The following is a 20995-nucleotide window of genomic DNA, read 5'->3' as shown; positions in this document are numbered from 1 at the left end:
CCTGATGAACACATTCTATACTTTTTGCATATTCAAATCCAGAAACAGTAAACAGGAAATTTCCGATGAATATCAGACGGCACATTCAGTGATTCTTTAACTTGCGCATCATAATGGCCGCTCTGCTATCCAAATGGAATAAGAGCCCGTTTAAGTTTTATTAATCCTTCAAGCTGTGAAAGCATTTCAAATATGAGGCTGGCTGAAAATTGTGAATTTTGGCATTGAATTAAGGCAAATTTATTTAACCTTTTTTTCAACACACATTTGACTTTATTCTTGAGAAAAAAGAAAAATATTACTCCCTCTTATACTTCTATGGATGCCTGTTAAAAGTGATGAATCCTCTGACCCTTAGTGAACCTTAAAGTTAGTTAAACACAGTTTCAGATGAGCAACAGATCAAACTTACAAACTGTTCTTTAACAAAATCTTTGCCAAAATTGAAAAACAGTATGAAAATCTGAAAAACTGCATCCCAGACTCTAATGCTGAGGTGCAGTTAGAGAAAGTCTGAACAAGTAACACTTGCTTGGAGAAATTGCACAAAGAAACTCTTCTTTCAAAAAAACAAACACTTTTTCAACACTTGTTTTTCAAGATGGATTTGAATAAATCACAATACTTCTGGGGGGACAGGTACTGCAAAGCACTACAGCTCTTGAAAACTAAGCAGGATAAAATCACAAACACTACTTATCAGCTGCCAAGCATGGTAGTGGAGGCGTGATGATTTGGGCTTGTTTTGCAGCCACTGCAGTCACAAAGCACCTCTGTGTTTTCTATAACCCGTCCGTCCAGCACCTAAAGCTTGGCTGAAAAAAAAGATCTAACATGGAAATGATTTGAAATATGAAATATCTACAACAGAACAAAAAAAAAAAAACTCAGTCTCACAGTGACCGAAGTCCAGACCTAAATCTGATAGAATCTGATAGAAGTTTGAAAAATACTTTCAAACTTCAATAAACTGAAGCATCGTAAATAAGAGTGAGACAACATCACACAGAAATAATCTTATTTTAATGTATTTCTGTTAAAGATTGATACTACGGAATTATTACGGAATGTGAAATATATATATATTTATTTATATTTATATATATATATATATATATATATATATATATATATATGCTGTTTGGTAAATACAGTACTTGTCTTTTCCAGATCTTGTGGAAGCAAAGCTGGTGGGAATTCTGGACATTTTGGATGAAGAGAATCGTCTTCCTCAGCCCAGTGACCAGCATTTTGCTCTTGCCATTCACACCAAACATAAAGACCACTTTAGACTGACGGTCAGATCTATAAGCTATGCTTTTCCCTTATTTTGTCTTCTCTCTTTGCATTTTCTCTCCCCTTCTCTCATATTGTTGTCTTCTTTGTGCCCTAAGTTCTTTCTTTTTTGTAGACGGGAAAGATGTGGGCGCATATATGTTTTGTCATTGTGATCGGTTTTAGTGGTCCTGTATGTTATGACAGTTTGGTAAATGACTCACAGTTCCAGTCCCTACCCTGTCGATGTCTTTACCATTGTTGTTTGTCACGCTGCCTGCATATCTGCAAGCATGAAATCCTTTTAAAAACATAGCCTTGACATCAATTCGGGGAAAAGACCCGAGGTGATTGGCTGCAGGCAAGTTGCTGATATCTTTTAAATGAATGCTGTTTCATACATTTAAGAGAGTGAAATCTATCTAAAATCCTTCAATGTGTTGTAACTAACATTGCTGCTTCACAGCTTTGCTGCCTTTTCACAGCATCATTCATTATGATTCCTTTCATTGGCAAAACTAATGGAGCTTAAATGTTATTTATGTTTGACTCTGAAGAATGATTTATTTTGAGGCCCTATAGACCGCTCTAGTTTGATATGGTAAACTTGTTAAATAACTACAGATTACCTTGAGCAATGTTTAAATTAATGCATTTTCTTCTCCAAAAATAGTGATCTGAGCAAACAAAATTGTGATGGATGGGATTCCAATGAAATCAGTAGATAGCTATATGTGTTGGCGTGTTTTTCTTCAATTAATGGATTTTTTCTTCGGCTCAGGTTCCAAGGAAGTCAAAGTTGGCCATTCACAGGAATCTCCGAGATGATGAGGGCTTTATGATCAGGCACTTTGCAGGAGCTGTATGTTATGAAACGGTAATTACTTGTTTATTTTCACACTAAAGTGGTCCAGAAAAGGCCCTTGTATAGTTTTAAAATGACCACACTAGGAGTCCAGTGAGATGTCTGACACTGCTGTCCTGTTCCAGTCTGGTTCTTATAAGAAATCCAACAGAGAAGTTTATTTTTTGCACAGAATGCCAGAATATTGAACGTTTTCCCATAATTTGTATCGCTAAAGGACATCGTGGTAATACCTCGGATACAGTTGTAGCTCAGTTCCTAACAAGATCTGCAGTTCATGCTGAACTGCGTCCTGTTGCAGAGCTTGGCTATAAGCAGTGTATCAGGCCCAGAGTATTTATTTTGCACTTAACACCCAATTAAAACTGACAGGCTCCAATCTGAAGACATGATCAGGTGATTTGAAGACATAATCAGATGATTTAAAGACATGGTCAGGTGATAAATATGCTGTAACTGACATGATATGTAGATTAGGTCCTTTTTTTCCCCACATTAATAATGAGATCTACAGCTACCAATGTCCCTGTCCAATGTCCACGTCTGCCTCAATTTGCTATGACCAAGAACACCCCTTGAGAGCGTTACAGATGGCACAGATGGATGTGCTTCTTTTTAAACAAACAAAAGAGAAAATAAGTAACAAAGCCCTCTGTAAAAAGTCTTTTTTCCTTTTTGTAAAATGGACCTTCATGTGAAAGAAAAGGATAAAAAGTGTTTCTGTAATATCTGATCAAAGGTCATAACAATCCCGTTTTGAAACTAAGGAAGAGAGGGTTTAAAATTCCTGCTAGGAACATTTCCCAATGATTTTAATCTTTTGAGCTGAAAAATCTCAGAAAATATTCTGAATATTCAGCAGAAAACATTTGTGTAATGCATTTATCATCCTGCTACAAGCATTAAATACATCATACCTACCAACAGCAGTAGATAAATGCAGAGACAGACACATTCTTTTGTTCATCTTGCACTTGTTTGAGGCGTGTACTAGTATGTATAGAAGTCTGCCAGCACATGAGTGAATGCAATGCATGTGTATGTTGACAGACGCGGTTCGTGGAGAAGAATAATGATGCCCTGCACATGTCCTTGGAGAGTTTAGTGTGTGAATCAAAAGACAAATTTGTTCGAGAGCTATTTGAGAACTCCAACACCTCCAAGGACTCCAAACAGAAGGCGGGCAAACTCAGCTTTATCAGCGTTGGAAACAAATTCAAGGTCAGATACTGTTCAAAATCCTCATCTTTTACTACCATACATATAACTACACCTATATAAAACATGACTTTTTTGTTTATGACAGCTATATTTTTCTCTCTATCACTGAGAATGAACTAAATACTGACTCTCAGGTGTTTCAGTGCTTCATGCTTGTATTTGTCAGAGTACAGTCAAAATTAGGAAAGTATACACACCCAGAATTTTTCATCTGTGTGAGTCTGTGCGTACACTTGTCCTTCCTTCACACGTCGAAACTGACCTGGAATGTAGAGGAACCGCATGTGCCTTGTCTCCTCTTATTCATAAAGAGTAAATAAGCATGCTTTCCCCTTTTATTAAAATAACGATGAATAAACATTGTGTCAAATAAGATTTGCACAGAATATGAAAGTGATTGAAACTGGTTAAATAACCTACACACACTTGTAGGGTGTTGAAGGTATGCGAGTGAAGCTTCCCAGCATGCTTTGTGTTCATTCAAGAATAGTGTCAAAATGTGTTCTGATGAACGGAACTGTAATATTTTGTGCAGGTATCGTGCAGTGATCTGCGTCATTTAGTTTCAGTGCTTGTTTGTTTAGATTGCTGCTACTTTTCTGTTCGGTGATGCAGCATCACTATTAAAATGGTAATGGCATTTATGGAGCTTTTATTCTTCCACTACATTTATGTGCCAAGTGAAAAACTATTCGATCCACACAAAGAAATAATTTGTCTGTAATTCATAAATTGTTCCAGTCCAAACCTTAGGATTAAAGTTGCTGCTTTATTTTATGAGATGATCTTTCCTCTGGTGTTGATAATGTTGTGTTCTCTGAATAAATAACCACTAAGACTGACCCAGTGTGGTTTATGATTTATTAAATAAGTACAGAGGCCGCTGTGGGCCGTAAACAACACCAAAAAAGAACAAGAAAAAAAAAACTGTTGCAATAAGTTGCTCACATTCACTCCGCATTGCTTCTCACAAACACAAATGCAGCAGAATTGGAGCATCACACCATGGTAAAAAAAAAAAAAAAAAAAAAAAAAAGGTCTGGCATGGAAGTTAATGGAAAAAAAAAAAGCAATCTGACCATCAGCAGAGTCAGGAGAAGGTTTTTAGATGATGGAGCTAACTCCTCACAACTGTCCTCTATCATCAGTGAAACTTCCTGACATCCTGCCAACACATTTGATGAAACTGTAAACTGAGAACAGAGTTGTAGACACACCGTTCACATCTATCGGTCAGGTGTTGGAGACTGACAAGGTCAGCGTCTTCAGCGTAGCTTCACAGTGCCAGCTGCACAGACATGAGGCTCCTTAGACTTCAGTTGCTGAGGGACACCAGTCTGACTGCATGCTGACCATTAAGGCAGATGTAATAAGTCAAGATAAATCAGTAACTACCTGTGAAATAATTGATTCAGGAGCTTCTTTCAAGTGTCTTCTTTCACATGATCATCTGACTGTGTGCAGTCTTTCATGGTGGCTGTCATGGGTGTGTGTGTGTGTGTGTGTGTGTGTGTGTGCATCTCAGCCAAGCACTAAATGACATAAACAGAGAAAACTAATCAGAACCTTGGTCCTTGTTCTGAAAGTTTTCAGTGTCTTCTTGTTCCAACACAACAGATTCAAGTGAATGAATCACTGTGCAGATGTTGATAAGCTGTTGGATCCTTTTGATTTGCATCAGGTGTGCAGGACCAGGGATACATGGAAAACCTGCAGGATTCCAGTCTTGGAGGACCAGGGTTTCCCACCCCTGCTTTAGGTTTAGGTTTTGGTCATTTGAGGAGAAAATGTATGTGTTTTTTGGCGCTCAGGTGTAAATCTTTAGTGTTGAAATGCATGAAGAAATTAGTTTCCAAATGCCTCTTCACCTCAGAAAGTTAAGAGGACCATATTTAGTGTGCTTCACTACTTTGTAGTTTGTCTCTGTGTAACGATACGAGCTTGTACGAGCTGAGCACAGGTCTGATGGCAGGTGGAAAATTTACATGGTGGTGCGCAAAGATCCATACAAAGTTTTGTGTTTCTTTGTACATCTCGACGGGATGGAACACGGCGTACAGAACATGATGATGTATGTGGAGCATTCGTACATGAGGCCCCTGATATTTCTATAACGTTTTTACTTACTTAGATTTCCTTCAGTCTCCCACCTTTTCTGAGATGCAGTTCCATTTCGGATAAAGCTGGATAAAGGTAGTTTGAGTATCACAGTTCAGACTTAAAAGCAAAACGGGAGAAAAATAATAGTGTTGTTGAAGATTTGTTTTGAATGCAGAAGCACAACGTTCAGCTGTCTTTTACATATGAAAAGATTAAAACAGGTTTCCTTTACTCAGACACCATTTTCAGCATAAGCCAATTTTTTAATAATTAATTTATTGATTTATGTTATTAATATGTTATAATTTAGTGTTATAATATATTATAATCAATTTTTCATATTTTTTCATTAATATTATTATTATTATTATTTGTTTGGGCACAGTTACTCCTGCCTGCGGTTCTGCTTGTGTTTGATTTCATGGATCATCCCTAGTTTAGACCAGGATATGCAACCCTCAGACCTCGTTTGAAACAGCTCGGATTGGCTGCATTCTTCCAAACAAATAATTAAACAGTTCCTTTTGTCTGCTTGTCCAAACAGACTCAACTGAACCTGCTGCTCGAGAAGCTTCGCAGCACAGTGAGTAAAATTACCTTCACATTCTGCTTTTTCTTTCCTTTTCTTCAAAACCCACATGAAACAAATCAGTGTCTACAACGTCAGAGAGCATGTATGTTGTTACTGCACAGATATGTTTATATTTATGTGCTGATTATAACAGAGATTGAGGTAGACTGAGAAGTTACACGCTGAGGAAGATCATGTCATCTGACTGATGTTTATTTGTGAAGGGTTCAAGTTTTATCCGTTGCGTAAAACCCAACCTGAAGATGGTCAGCCACCAGTTTGAAGGAGCTCTGATTCTCTCCCAGCTGCAGTGCTCAGGTCAGACCAAGAGAAGATGTTGTGGAAGTATTTCAGCAACTAAATGGGATGATTTTAACTCTACCTACAGTTGAGGTTTTTTTTTCAATACAAGAAATAGTTGTCAGAACCATGGAAATACAGTTTGGTGTGTTTTTATTTATTTATTAATCTGTTTTTTTATTTCTAAGAAAAGACCTCAAAGTAATGTAGGATATGTAAATTTACATTGTTCACACTGCTTTCAGCAAAGGTTATATTATGTTAAACCCAACTGGAAAAGCATTGGACGGCATTTGAGTTATTTCTCAGTCTGTCAGAGCAGTTTATCCTTGTTTGGCACACTGCTGTATTCCATCATAGCTCCTCACTATACAATTTTTTTGCATTTTTAACTTATTCAAATTCACTAAAAAAATAATCATTATGGAGGCTGGTGTTTCCATTATGCCACTTCTAAAAACACATCAGCTAGAATTGTGCTGATTTATTTGTTCTGAAGTCAGTTTTTATGCTGTTATGCATCATGACGGACCTATTTTCACACATATGCATGCACACAATTTCCTTCGATGTGGTACATGTCAGGGATGATGTTTCCAGTTTATATATAAACACTGTTTATCTTGATTAGGAATGGTATCAGTGTTGGACCTGATGCAAGGAGGGTTTCCTTCCAGGGCTCCCTTCCATGAGCTCTACAACATGTATAAGGCATATATGCCAGATAAACTTACACGGCTGAACCCACGACTCTTCTGCAAGGTGGGCTTAACATAAGTAGTATAGTCTCCTCCTAGAGTGGAGAAATGCTTTGTGCACGAATGGCTTCAAATAATGAGTTAATTTATTTCAAATAAGTCATTCTTATTAAATAAAAAGGATTATATTTGTTTCTTTACAGGCTTTGTTTAAGGCGCTGGGTTTAAATGATAACGACTTTAAGTTTGGACTGACGAGAGTGTTCTTTCGTCCAGGAAAGGTGAAATATCAACATCGTTTAGTCACAACGAACTGTCCTAATACCGTCAGATCATGTTTTGATTTTTGTCCGTGTGCATCAGTTTGCCGAGTTTGACCAGATCATGAAGTCTGATCCAGACCACCTTGCAGAGCTGCTGAAGAAAGTCAACAAGTGGTTGCTGTGCAGCCGCTGGAAGAAGGTCCAGTGGTGCTGCCTTTCCGTCATTAAACGTAGGTTAAATACAGCAAAAAAAAAAAAAAAAAAAAACCCAGAATGTTCAAGAAGTCATTTTAGAAAACGTGTTAGTCTAACATTACATTTGTTATTAATACCCACTAAACCTGCAAAGCTTCAAAGTTAAAGTTCCTTTTGTTTAAGCACTTCCCCCACGTCTTTCATGTGCCACTGTGTACCACATGGCCGGCGGCGGTTATTTCACACTGATGTTTCACACTTTTCATTTCGTTTGGATTTCTAAGAGAAGCAGCCTCCAGCCATAAGAAACAGCACTCCAGAAGCAATTGCTTCTTACACTCAGTGCCAAACTATGGATTCCCACTATTTAACAAAGTGCAGGCTGGCTCTGGCACATCTATGAAACAGCATCAAATGAAATTACTTTACCGCTATAACAGAGCACTGCCTCTGGCCCTGGTCATTTGTTATTTATTTCCTATTATTTCAACATTTCATCTCATGATGAATGTTTCATTTGGTGCGAATTAGTTATATTCCATTTGAATTTCAGCTCCTGAATAATAGATTAGTTCTATAGTAGTTATAAGTAACTTTTTGCCTATTTTTGTCTCTTCTTTTGTCCCTCCAACACCAGTCAGAAATAAAATGGATTACAGAGCTCAGGCCTGCATTAAGATTCAAAAGACTGTCCGCATGTGGTTGTGTAAGAAGAAACACAAGCCAAGGTGAAGTTTCTCTTTTACTTATTTATTTTTTTGTTCAACCTCTCCAGTGTGCTTTTTATTTGAACAGATTCATGCTTGATTGGTTTGATGGCTGTCCCACTTCTCTGTTCAAATCAATCTGCAAAATCATCTGTGGACCAAAAAAAACAAAATAAAAAAATAACTTATCACTGTACTGCTTTGGGAAATATCACGTTTGTTTGGATGAAATAAGAAATATTATGTCTTAAAACTCAACTTAAGTCTTAAAATTAATTTTAATTTTTGAGTTCTTGTAAATGTTTAAACAGCACTAACATGGTGTTTTTCAAATATTAGGAGTGATCTTTTTTTAATAAGTGAAAAAAATAAAGTGTACACAGTGCGTACACTGGTCAGTTTTTTCCAGGACATTGGAAGAATGACATCAGCATAACATTGTTTATCAGAGCATTTTAAATCGGTAGAAAGTGGACGTAGGCTTGGCAAATAAAAAATAATTTGATAATGTCCCTCTCTGATATTGATTCAGGAGGGGTAAGATCTGAGGAAATGAATAATCATGTAACCACACTTTTTTGGAAAGACAAGAACTATTTGGTGCCACCTGAGATTGAAACACCTACTGAATCACTAAAGTCATATTTACCAGGAGCAGTGTTATATAATGGACAAGCAGCTGACAAATGCACTAAAAGATTTTATTTGTTTTTATTGGTGGCACCTTAAAGGTAAGCTTTGACTTTTGTTTAACATATTCTCATATACACTGTAAAAGCATAAACTGCATTACTGTAATTTCATAGTTTTCCCTGTAAATTTACAACAAATTTAAATCTACTTCCTGTTTTACTTATTTAATGACTCATAGAATATCATTGCAATGCTACTACTAATAATAATAACAGTTGGAATATTATTCATTTTGTCATCCACGCTTTTCACTATTCCATCCCTTTCAGGGTGAGGGGTACACATCAGCATTATGGAGCTAAAACAGACAGAAAGAGACCCAAACTCAGTCAGCTGGTCAGCCATGACACCGCAATGCTCCTAACAGCAGCACCATGTCTGCTCAACCGGAAATCTACAAAAATAAAAAAATTAATCAACAAGTTTTTGCACAAAATGTCAAAAAAATGATTTTGGCATGACTTAACTTTTACATTTCAGACCCACCAGATGTTTGCACATCACCACCACCGTTTTACAGTGTAACTTTGCCTCTTCTTCTCCTGAAATAGAATCGATGGGTTGGTGAAAGTTCGAAACTTGAAGAAACACATGGAGCGTTTCAATGAGGTGGTCAACGAGCTGAAGGAGGGCAAACAGGAGATGGCCAAACAAGTTCAGGAACTGGCTGCTGCCATAGACTCCCTCTTATCAAAGATAAAGGTGATGCAGATGATGGCTTTCTATCTTCTCAAGATTTTGACTTCCTGATAAAAAGTTCTGTTGAGCTAAAATTCTGCTGGTTGTCAACCTGTTTGTGTTGATTACACTTGCTTAGACTACTACTGTTGTTTGAAGCCTATCTGCCTAATATCTACTGTATTTAGATAAGATCTGTATGTGTGTAGATCCCTTCCATAACCAGCCTTATCCTCGTAGAAGGTCTTGTCTCTGTGTTCTACACCAAAATCTTCGCAAATTCAGTTGTGTCCTTTTCTGTCTTTTTCACTGAATCAATATTTTCGATCAACTCAGGATCAAAAAAGCTCAGAGAAGAAGACTCCTCTATTTTTTCCAATGATTTTATTTATTGAGGTTGTTTTGCTAAATGATCGAACTTGGTTTGTGAAATCCCAGCCCTCCCCATGCAATATGCACATGTTTTATTTATTATGTGCCCACTGCATTTTGCTGGATGCAATCAACAAACATAATTAGTGCTCATATCCTGGTTGACACTAAGAAATCTCCTCCATCGCCGACAGCCGTTCCACGTTCCCAGTATTAAACTGTAAGCCCATTAGCACCCCCACTTACAACACTTAAGGCATTCTGAATGTTCAGAAATTGCTGCAGGCATGCAGTCCCTGAGTGAATAATGCATTAGATGTCCATGGCTGTCGTTCATACGTCTATGCTTTGGGGATGAGACCTTGTCATTTCCCCTCCTTGTGTCACTGTAAGAGACTCACCCTAATGAATCCTTACAATATGGTGAACTCTTCATCCCCACTTCCCCCCCGCTGATTGTCTGGCAAGTATGTGGAGAATTGAACGCTGTGGCTGCGAAGTGCAAGTGACAGACTCGCTGTCAGTCATTGTCTTGTTTGTTGCCACATGGGAAAGTTGTGCAATGGAAACAGATGGGTGTGAGTCTGTGGCACTTCCTGATGCCTTCCACTTCCCTGATTGACAGTCCACATAGGACATAGTTTTATTCCAACAAATAAATTCTGAAAAAACACACAAAAACAAACATTATAGCATCCTCTGAGACTGTCAGGTTTATTTTTATAAACAGATGTGGAATTGGTGCCTAAAGCAGTCCTTGCCTTTAAACTCCCCTGGGACCGCATGTTTTATAGTTGGACGAATAAATACATTTATTTTTTCTCCCTAGTGACCGTGACCTGTGTTTCATATTCTTTTGATCACCAGGCCACAGTCATGACCTGGAAGGAGATTGACACAGAGTACCAGGGACTGGTGAAACGCTCGGAGCAGCTGCTCTCCTCCATGCAAAAGAAGAAGCAGCAAGAGGAGGAGAGCGAGAGGCTGAAACGCATCGAGGAGGAGATGGAAAAGGAGAGACAGAGGAGGGAGAGGGAAGAGCAGCGGCGCAAACAAGAGGAAGAGGACAGAAGACTGTAAGGGATTCCGAGGAAAATATTACACGTAGATGTGGAAGTACATAGAAATGACATGTTGTGTGCCCATAATGTTTCCCCTTGGAAAAGTTTCTTTTGTTTTTTGATTTTAGCAAAGCAGAAATGGAACTGAAAAGGAAGCAAGAGGAAGAGGACAGAAAAAAGAGAAAGGAAGAAGAAAAGGTTATTCAGGTTGGACCCCCAACAGTGTTATATTCTATATTTAAAAAAAAAAAAAAAAAACATTTCAAACTTTTTGTTAAAAGGTTGTCAAGCCTATGAAACACACTATGGATAATAATTAGTTCATGGTATGAATCTTTTGCAGTCTGCTCTTAGCTTTCTGTTCATCCCCAGTGAGGTACAGTAGCTGACCTCCTGTCCCCTGCAAGGACTGGTAAATAAAGTGGTAACATGTTACATACCACCAGGAAACATGACTTGGAAAACATGACAGGAACGTGACTTGACTTAACTAGAGGTGACATAATCCCACATGGAAAAGAACAATGATGAGCTGGCACTGACAAATAACACCAAGGGGTATGTATGTGCTGAGACTCGGGTGAATGAACTACTGATAGGAAACACAAAAAGTAAGCGGCAGAGCAGAAAGGGGACGAAAACTACCAAATAAAACAAGAAACCAGAACTAAACATGACAAGACTAAAAGAAATATCCCAAACCAAAAGCCAGAGACCAACACAACTTTGTGTTTTCACTTTGTTTCTGCACTTTAATCAGTGTTACTAAGCTCATTTCTTTAAAAAAACAATTGCAAGTCTTCGCATCTGAGACTTTAAAATAACTGATCCAAAACAGATCTTGTAAAATCAATATCAAGCTTTAATTAGTAAAAAGCAGGCACTGTAGTTTTTCCCTGTTCAGTTTCTATATTCCAATTAATTCAGGATTCTGCTGCTCAAATCATTGTCAAATCCTTGCCTACACGTAATTCTTATCGTCAAATTGCTCCACTTGTTAAATATGTGTTAAAAATCAGTCAGTGGCTTTTTGTTCCCCAAACTATTTAATTTATAATCTTACATTGTGAACTTTCAGTTCTTAAACATTACTCTGAAACCTAGTGTTTTACTGCCTTGGAAGAGATCTGTATACAGGTGACAATATCCTTTTGTCCGAATTGATTCGCTTCCGATTTTTTTGGGTGCTGATTGGATTTAAATTGCAATTGTCACAATTCTCTGATGTTGCTGATTTTTGTCGATTTAAAAACCAAAAGTGTGCTTCATTTTGCTTGATTTCAGTGAGGACAAAACAACACAGTAGCCAGACCGTCAATGCTGCTACAATGCCCAAGAAGACAAATATAAAGATCAATAAAAAACAATGAAAATGACAACAATTTTTATAATGGATTAATTTTAATTTTTTTAACAAAAAAAAATCGATTTTAAAATTGAGAATGCAAAAAATCCCGATATTCAATTTTTCAATTCGATTTTCCCACCCCAAGTAAAAAGGTGGATGCTGTCACTACAGAGTTAATTACAGACAGATGTATCGGGGTTTTATGGCAACATTTTCCCAAATATGGTTAAAAAGTACAACTGTTACAATCAGGTTACAACTGTTATGAAAGATTTCCACCCTAATTATTTTCGAGTGTTTGTTCTATGCCCTGTTGTGTCTAGACAAATGACCAGAAAAGCTTGATTTGTAGCTAAACAAACTGGATAAATAGGTTTAATCAGGCTTAGAGACACAGCAGAGTTCCAGTTGTTTTCAGCTGTCTGGCACACAAGGCAGCATTTGTAATTTGACAGGAACTTTGTGTTTGTGTAGGTTTTTTGTAATCACAAGAGTGACAGTGCTGTTATTGTGGTTTTGTGTGTGTCAACAGGCAGAGCTGGAAATCCAGTTGGCTCTGGAACGTGAGGAGAAGGCCCAGCATGCTGCTGTACTGGAGCAGGAAAGAAGAGACAGGGAGTTAGCCATGAGAATTGCTCAGAGTGAAGCAGAGCTCATCACTGAGGACGGTCAGATGGATGCTGGCCTGCGCAGGTATTGCAAACGTGACGCACAGCGTTGCATGTTCAGTACTGCATGAATCATGTGTGCCATACACAGTAAGTGAGCAATGATGGCTCAGGCTCACCTCATCATGCATGTGTAACTGGCTTTTTCCTGTCGTTTTCTCCAGCGAAGACTCTTTTTCAGATCTTCCTATCTCTTCATCCACAGCCAGAGCCATGTAAGACATCAGTACTGAGTGTACCTCACACCAGGCGTAGTCACCAACTCACTTCCCCATTCTCTTAATCCCCATTGTAGCCCCGAATTTCTCAGTTGCTTAAAGCTACAACATTATAATTACTACTGATTCTAACATTAAGATGCCTAATTATCACTCTTAAGAAGTTTCCAACCAGAATTCTATACGTAGTGCCAATTCTAGGAAGATTTTAGAAGATACTGTGCAAGTATCTGTCATCTAGAAAATCATGAAACACCAAACCATGAATAGAAAACCAGATGATTGTTTCTTTTTTCCTTCTCTTCGCTGGCTCTAAATGAGCCTCCAGTGCTGATAGTGGTGCTGCAGTGGTGCATTCCAGCTGTGCCATTTGATTTAGAATTTACTGACCACCTGCTACCTGTATAGCTTTTCCATTTGCTAACTTCCCTACAGCCTGATGACTAACCCTGCTGAGCGTCTGACGTTAGCATCTCATTCGTGGCTCTTAATCACAAAGCTTGTAGAACTTTAGTGACCACAAAGAGGCAATTTACAAACTCCTATTTACTGGCAAACAGATTACAAATGAAAACATTTGCATGATATTTAAAAAGTAGAGGCAAGACATGCCAATAAAGATGTAGATGGAGGATTTTTTGGTTTTTCTTTTGTTCATTTATTTGGGACTATTTTAGTTCAAATTTGGTAACATCCAGCATTGCATAGCACTGATTAGACAGAGAGACACCCTGATCTGTGGTTATAACAATCGCTTGTCTCCAGCAGCTGTGATATTTTGCACACTCTGTAACGCTTCTTCAATCTGAGGTGAGAGCTTGTTTGCAAATCAGCGGTTGCAGTTAACAAACGTGGAAGACAAAAGTCAAGGATGGCTCCTCTGAGAGCATGACTTTCATGTCCGTGTGCATTAATTATGAAACCATGAGCATATTTATCGCTGCACATTTAGGTTTTTATTTTTTAGCTGTGAGCTCTGCAGCACAAAGTGTTATGATTGCTCTCAAAAGTTGTTAAACACTTACTACCTACTAACTTACTTGAATCTGGCCTTGCACAGATAAGTGTTGCATATTTCTCCATCAACTTTGTTTCACAGTGGCTCTTGATAGACACGATTCTGCTGATGTCAAGGACACGAAGGGTGTAAAAACACTGAAAAAAACACAGCTACTTAATAACCATGAAATCATTCAGTCATTCACCTTTTCTATATAAGACACATTCTGCTGCGGACTTTATCACAACAATTCTGAAGCTTTTTCTGTTAGAATGTCATAGCAACTGATGAAAAGATAGCCAATTCATGAGTTTGAGACAAATAGGCCCTTTTTACCTCTCAAACTGGGAAGTTCGTCTTTGCACTGCAAAGAAATGATTCTTTGTAATGCAGAATATTGAGATTTTGCCGCCTTCTGAATACTTAACACCACTTTTAGTTTCTTTTCCATTCTGGGATTCTAAGTGAATGTGGTTCACATCGCACAGACAGGACTGATTTCCCTTTATTCTCTTTTTCCATTCTTTTAAAAGGAAAGGAATAACACCATAAAGTTAATGCTGGTATAATTTGTAGCACTCCCTGGACAATTCCTTTCAAAGCTCTTATCTACAGATGCAGTGAGCAGAAAATTACTTATGAATCGGTAGTGTGTTATCTCCCCAGTCCTGGCGCTCCATGGGCCTCTGCAGGTGTCTCTAACTACTCCTGAGGATCGGCCGATCCCTGACAACTAACAGGAGATGTTTTAGAAAGAGGGGGTGTTATGTGTGTCATATGTGCACGGCACAGAGCCAAAGCACATGGGAGCTTTCATGCACGTCCAAAGGATTTCAGCATCCCTGCATTTTCCTCATCCTCCAGCCAGCCATTTCCCCATTTACCTACTGCCAAACACAAAGTGCTGGCCATTGCTTCACTTCCACGTCTTTCCTTCTTACAACAAAAGTAAAGCTTCTTTTCTGCTTTATCACTATTACACACTGGCACACATCACAGCCAGAATGACAATGATCCTGAATGAGTTTAATCTTTCCAGTCAGTGAGAATTTCAATGGCAAGCGATGATTCGTAGATCAGCAGTCTTCATTTCAGAGATACTGCGCTGACTGTAATTAGAAGAGGCAAATCCTACATTCCTATTAAGGAATTAGCAGCTTAAACACAGCAGGGAAGCCAGAGACGGGACTTCAGAGCACCACCAGCATTTATTAAGTTGCTAAAACATCACCGTCATTCTTTGACTCGTATCTTAAAGCAATCATCCCGAGATCTCATCCTTTAAAAGATAAACAAAGAGAAGAGTTTTAGTTTTTGTTTTTTTTTTTTTAAAGTGCTTCAGTGAAAATTTTTTGACTTTAGAACTAAATAAACTAGAAGCCTCCTGTGGAAACTGAAACCTGTCTGAAATGTGGGACTTTCATCATGATTAGTGCCAAAAGTAAGAAACCTCAATCCCTTTATCTCCGTTACTCCAACCTTGTCACACTTATCTGTCTCCACATTCATGGTTATTTCTTCTTCTCCCTCCTCACTCACATTCATCTGTTCCTTGCTGTAGGGGTCCTCAGGTGCAGGCAACCAAAGCTGCTGCTGGTGTGAAAAAGTATGATCTCAGCAAGTGGAAGTATGCTGAGCTGCGAGATGTCATCAACACTTCCTGTGGTGAGAAATCCTGAATTCAGCTTCAAAGTGCAGCTCCCTATTCTGTGCTCTGAACTCTCCCTCACTAGCTCCTTCACGACATTAAGTAATTCAGCACCAGCTCGTGTTTTGGCACTTTAGAAAATCGCACGGCGACATTCTCTCCACGCAAGCTTTTCATCTGCAAAGATACTAAAGTGCCTGTTGAAAAGTTTAAACTTCATTTGAGTGCGAACACAAGATGTCTTTCCTAAGAATCAAAAGAGCTCTGAGGGGGATGTTCCTCCAGCTGCTGTGCCTCATTGGGTCGTTTCAGAGGTGGAGAGAGGAAATTATCACATTTATGGAGGTTGACAGACTTTTCCAAACCCACTCTCGACTCAGTCAGCATGAAAAGCAAATTGCTTTTTGCTGGCTCATGTTCTGATGCCTCTATTATTGTGTATTCTGGATTGCTTGGGGGATTCTACGGACATCTGGTTAATTTGTGATTTGATAGTGTTGCTGGATTTATTCAGAAACTGCCTGAAAATAAAACAGAACCGATTGTAGTCTGATATCCATAAAAGCAGATAAGATTTTGATTATATCTTTGTATTTGTCATTGGTTAAGTACGCACAATGTAAACTGACCGTGTCAGCTTCAATAAGACGTCCTACAGATTAGAAATAGTTTTGTTATTTATGTATATGTATTGACATTTTAGCCTCACCTGGTGCTGTTCTTAATTTATATTTAACGAAACACCCGAACCAAGCAGCACGACTGTCCCTGTGATGTTTTTATACATCAACAATCTCTTTTTAAAGCAATCCTAGATCCTTTTGTGATCTTGAAATCCGAGCAAATGAAGAGAAGAAAGACATTTCTCCAATAACTTTTAGGTATATTTAGATTTCCTATAAAGGTTTGGCTAATATCCTTGATCTGTTTTCTTCTGGAGTATGTGACACATTCAGCCGAGCCAGCAGGCTACTAACTTAGCTTAGATGACGAAGGCCGATGGAGTCTAACTGCATTCAGTGGTAACAAAATCTCTTTAAGATTACAAATTAAGGTGGTTATCTCTGTTTGTTGTAGCTGTTTAAAAAAAAAAAACATTAGTTGTGTTGGGGGGAGAGTAAAAAGACTTGGGTGAGTGTGAACTTTAATTTTTTTTCAATGTGTTGGAAAAGCATCTCATCAAAATTATCAACCTGAACAGATTCATTCCTGTTTGACTTTTCCTCTGCTGAGTGACTCCAGCTGCTGTACAGATGGACCTTGACAGAGGTCTGCTCTGTCAGACTAAATATACCGAATTCACTTCCAAATTTAGAATTCATGTCACAGAGTAAAAGATGTTATATGGAACAGGATGTTCTGTTTCTTGCATGTTTACTGTGTTTGTGTTGTGTGGACAGACATTGAGCTGCTGGCAGCTTGCAGAGAGGAGTTCCACCGTCGCCTTAAGGTCTATCACGCATGGAAGTCCAAGAACAAAAAACGCAACGATGATGGGAGTGATCAGAGGGCTCCTAAATCCATCACTGACTATGGTTAGTGACATAATGACACAATGTTGCTAAGATTAGCTTTAAAAAAAGTTGCAAATTAGTGGAAATGAGCACAAATCAATGTACTTTTATATAATACACAGTACATAAGCATCTTGCATGCACAGCTTCCTGCAGCGACATCATTGTTTCCTTCTCTTTCGGCTTAAGCCTTCACCGGTAAGACTTAATAACTGCACAAATAACCTGCCTTTGTTTCCCAACAGTCAATTAGCTGATAAAGAGCTAAGGCTTAAATTTTCAGCCAGCTTCTGTAAGAAATATTTGATCTAATTAGTCGGGAAGTCCCAGTTGTTTTAATCTGTTGCCGATATGTCAGCTTGTGTTTGAGCATTTCATTCATTCTCAGACCTGTGTGGTCTGTGCAACAAACACACACACTAATGTTTACCTGCTTGAAGTATTACCAGTACACAGAAAAATCCTTTTTTTTTTTTTTTTGTGATTTTCTTTTGGGCTAAAAACAAATATTAGGTTTGATGGGTGATAGGAACATTCGATGTTGCCTTCACTTTCACCATATTTATTTACCTTTTTCCTTGATGTGATATCTTATGAAATGTGTATTTTGTTGTTTTTTTCATGTTTCGGTCTTATTCTGGCCTTTTCTGATGACGCAGAGGTCACACTGGGCCTTTCATAAGAGGCTAGACGCTGTTTTATCTGTTTTGTCATGTGATATTTGTGCATTTCTTGGGTTCTTTTTGATCTTGTGTTATTTCGAGGGTTCTGTTCTTAGTTTAATGCACTGCTCAGTGCATCTTTGAACAAATACATATTTTTGTTCTGTATATCCAAAACCAAATCACAGCTACTACTCTGAACGTAAATTACCGTCTCCTCGTTATTTTTACTAAATCATCTTTTTTTCTCATTCATCTGTGATTGTGATGGTCACCGTGCAGCTGAACAGAACCCAGCTCCTCCAACAACAGCCCAGCATCAAGAAGTGGCCATGAACCGCCAACAGCGTTATTTTCGCATTCCTTTCATCCGGCCTGCCGACCAGTACAAGGACCCACAGAATAAAAAGAAGGGGTGGTGGTACGCTCACTTTGATGGGCCTTGGATCGCCAGGCAGATGGAGCTTCATCCAGACAAACAGCCTATTGTGTTGGTGGCAGGTGAGTCGGCAGATATAGGAGATTGTCTCGAGAAAATCCTGTTTTCTTGATGCCCATCCGCATTTAGCCCAAAGAACAAGAATTTATACTTAAGAAACTGTAAAATTTCATCAATCGTCAAATATCACCATTCACCACCATGCAGGCAAAGATGATATGGAGATGTGTGAGCTGAGTCTGGAGGAAACTGGCCTCACCAGGAAAAGAGGGGCGGAGATCCTTCCCAGGCAGTTTGAGGAAATCTGGGAACGCTGTGATGGAATTCAGTACCTGAAGAAGGCCATAGAGAATAAGCAGGCCCGCCCAACATACGCTACTGCGATGCTGCAGAGTCTCCTCAAGTGAATCAGCGTGCGTGGTTCCCTCTGGAATACGACGCTGATAACAAACCAAGCTGCACATTTCAGAGCTGCAGAAAGTAGACGAAGAGTGTGGGATGTTAGAAAGTCATCGTAGGCAAAGATGCTCCCGACAAAATCGTCCAGATGACACTATTTCTTTGTTTTGTTTTGTTAGTGTTTTTTTTTTTTTAATATGTTTAATTTTTGCTGTGTGACACCTTAAAGGTGGACCATTACCACTTGTTTTTCCCTTAATCTATTCATAAATTTAAAATTTCACTGTGAGGCCTTAAATTGCAATATTGCAGTCTTGTTGCACCATGAAAGTCTTAACTGGTGTAGTCTGGTAAACTGTAAACCTCCAACCTTAATGGGATGTAAGGACACTGAAGTAGACAGATGTATTCATTGATGTGTAACCTTATGATTTTTCTGATTGTTGGGATGACAACTAAATCTGATGTTTTTTGGCAGAATTAAACAAAATTCACAAAAGTCTTTCAAATCATTTCTTATTTCATGCCGTGTACACATCTGTCCACAAACATTTATTGTGAAAGGATCTTTTCTCTTTATTTTTTTGTATTGTTGCATATTTGTTATCTGAGAGGGAAAAAAATTTCATGTTTGCAGATTTTTGAGTTTTGGATTGTCTTTCAGACAGTTATATAATGTGTGTGCATGTGTGTTATGTGTGTTTGTTTATGTAAAATTGGATTAAGCTCTGACTTATACTTGACTCTGAAGGTTAGACCAGCAGCAGTTCAGTCATCTCACTTGACAGTTGAACTTTTGTTCAGTTCCAAACATGAGTGAAACCATATTTGTAATTGACTAAGCTGTAACTACTGAGGTAATTATTGTCCTTGATCTTCTACTTTAAGGCTGCTTTTAATCTGGAACGCTGTAGAAAATAAATATTTTCCTGTTATGTTTCTGTTTTTTTTTCCTGTCGTGGTGTTAAGTGAAAAGTGAAAAAAGAAATTCAAGGTCATTGACAAATGGTAACAGATACTAATAAGCTTGAGAAGTAAAAGCTAAGTGGTTTCATCACCGAGCTCATGCCTTTAATGACATTTATGTGATCTATTAATTGGAGAATTTTACTATTGAGTTTTTTTTTTTTTATCTGGATATTAACTACAGCAATAGAAAGAAATACTAATAACACTAATGTTGTGGGAACTAATGACTTGACATATTTTTGTCTTTTTTTATATGCATTTTTCTGTTTTAATGCATTTACGGTAAATGTGTCACAAATACTAAAACATACTGAACAGTGCATTTGCTTCTCATTACAAAGTTAAAATAACAAGTTGGTACACAAGTCACATGATAGTAGGTTAGACAAACGGCACTGAACCTCATGAGTCATATACTTTTTTGTCTTCATTCGTGGAGGAGTGGGGACCCAGTCGCAGGACGGAGAGGCAGGAGGCAGACAGGATGCAGGAACAAGATTTAATCCTCAAAATAAGCTGAATGGAGACATCATAATAACCTTATAAATCAGCACTGAGAACATAAACTAAGTATTATAAATCCAGACAGAAACAGAACAAGACAGAGGTGTACTGAATAGACCAACGGAAACCAGGTGAACAGTTGGCAAAACAGGAAACAAGACACGAGGGAACTAAACAAGGAACACTACAAAATAAAACAGGAAACTGGATCTAGAAAAGACAACACAAACTCCACATCATGACACTTTTTAAGCAAAACTACATGTGTCTGCAAGTGAGGCAAATGAATGTTTTTTTTCTGTGTTTGCTGTGGTGTGACTGTTTTGCAGTAACAAGTGGATGATTTAGAAAACCTGATTAAATGAAGTCTTTTCATTTCTTACAACAAAACATCTCACCTTTGAATCAAACTGTTACATTTCTGTCTTAGGTGCTCCCAATGATTGTCAGCTTTGGCCTTCCTGAAGATGTGGCAGGTTGTTTTGTGTTTCAGGACAGGTGTAGCAGCTGGTTGTCTAGTTTTTCCTGTTTATATTAAACAGCTGATGTTACTGGTTTCTGTCTGGTGTATTGTTATTATACTTTTCACCCTCTTTCTCTTCTATATGTCATCCTTTCATTTTCATC

At 38.2% G+C, this 20995-nt stretch overlaps 1 protein-coding gene across 8 annotated transcripts in view; it reads left to right on the top strand.

The window, feature by feature from the left end:
- The window catches only part of myo6b (myosin VIb), a gene marked incomplete at its 5' end in the record, with an annotated part of 31781 nt that extends 12648 nt beyond the window's left edge, over positions 1 to 19133 (top strand). For 4 of the 8 annotated variants that reach the window (XM_079262756.1, XM_079262755.1, XM_079262754.1 and 1 more), the window contains 18 exons: positions 1171 to 1298; positions 2057 to 2152; positions 3191 to 3361; positions 6006 to 6044; positions 6257 to 6350; positions 6964 to 7094; positions 7234 to 7311; positions 7394 to 7523; positions 8126 to 8216; positions 9440 to 9590; positions 10806 to 11014; positions 11128 to 11206; positions 12880 to 13040; positions 13180 to 13230; positions 15795 to 15898; positions 17282 to 17416; positions 18340 to 18558; positions 18704 to 19133. In XM_079262756.1, the coding sequence (XP_079118882.1) occupies positions 1171 to 1298; positions 2057 to 2152; positions 3191 to 3361; positions 6006 to 6044; positions 6257 to 6350; positions 6964 to 7094; positions 7234 to 7311; positions 7394 to 7523; positions 8126 to 8216; positions 9440 to 9590; positions 10806 to 11014; positions 11128 to 11206; positions 12880 to 13040; positions 13180 to 13230; positions 15795 to 15898; positions 17282 to 17416; positions 18340 to 18558; positions 18704 to 18903 (2267 nt within the window). In that variant the 3' untranslated portion in view covers positions 18904 to 19133. Of the gene's footprint in view, positions 1 to 1170; positions 1299 to 2056; positions 2153 to 3190; positions 3362 to 6005; positions 6045 to 6256; positions 6351 to 6963; positions 7095 to 7233; positions 7312 to 7393; positions 7524 to 8125; positions 8217 to 9439; positions 9591 to 10805; positions 11015 to 11127; positions 11207 to 12879; positions 13071 to 13179; positions 13231 to 15679; positions 15899 to 17281; positions 17417 to 18339; positions 18559 to 18703 lie in introns of all 8 variants that reach the window. The other 4 variants (XM_079262758.1, XM_079262760.1, XM_079262753.1 and 1 more) reach the window with 3 other exon arrangements.
- Positions 19134 to 20995: the final 1862 nt, after the last annotated feature.

Source organism: Telmatherina bonti, assembly GCF_933228915.1.
Source record: "Telmatherina bonti genome assembly, chromosome: 22".
In the NCBI taxonomy this organism is placed as follows: Eukaryota; Metazoa; Chordata; class Actinopteri; order Atheriniformes; family Telmatherinidae; genus Telmatherina; species Telmatherina bonti.
Note: the sequence above shows the minus strand (reverse complement) of the source record. Positions and strands in the feature narration are given on the sequence as shown.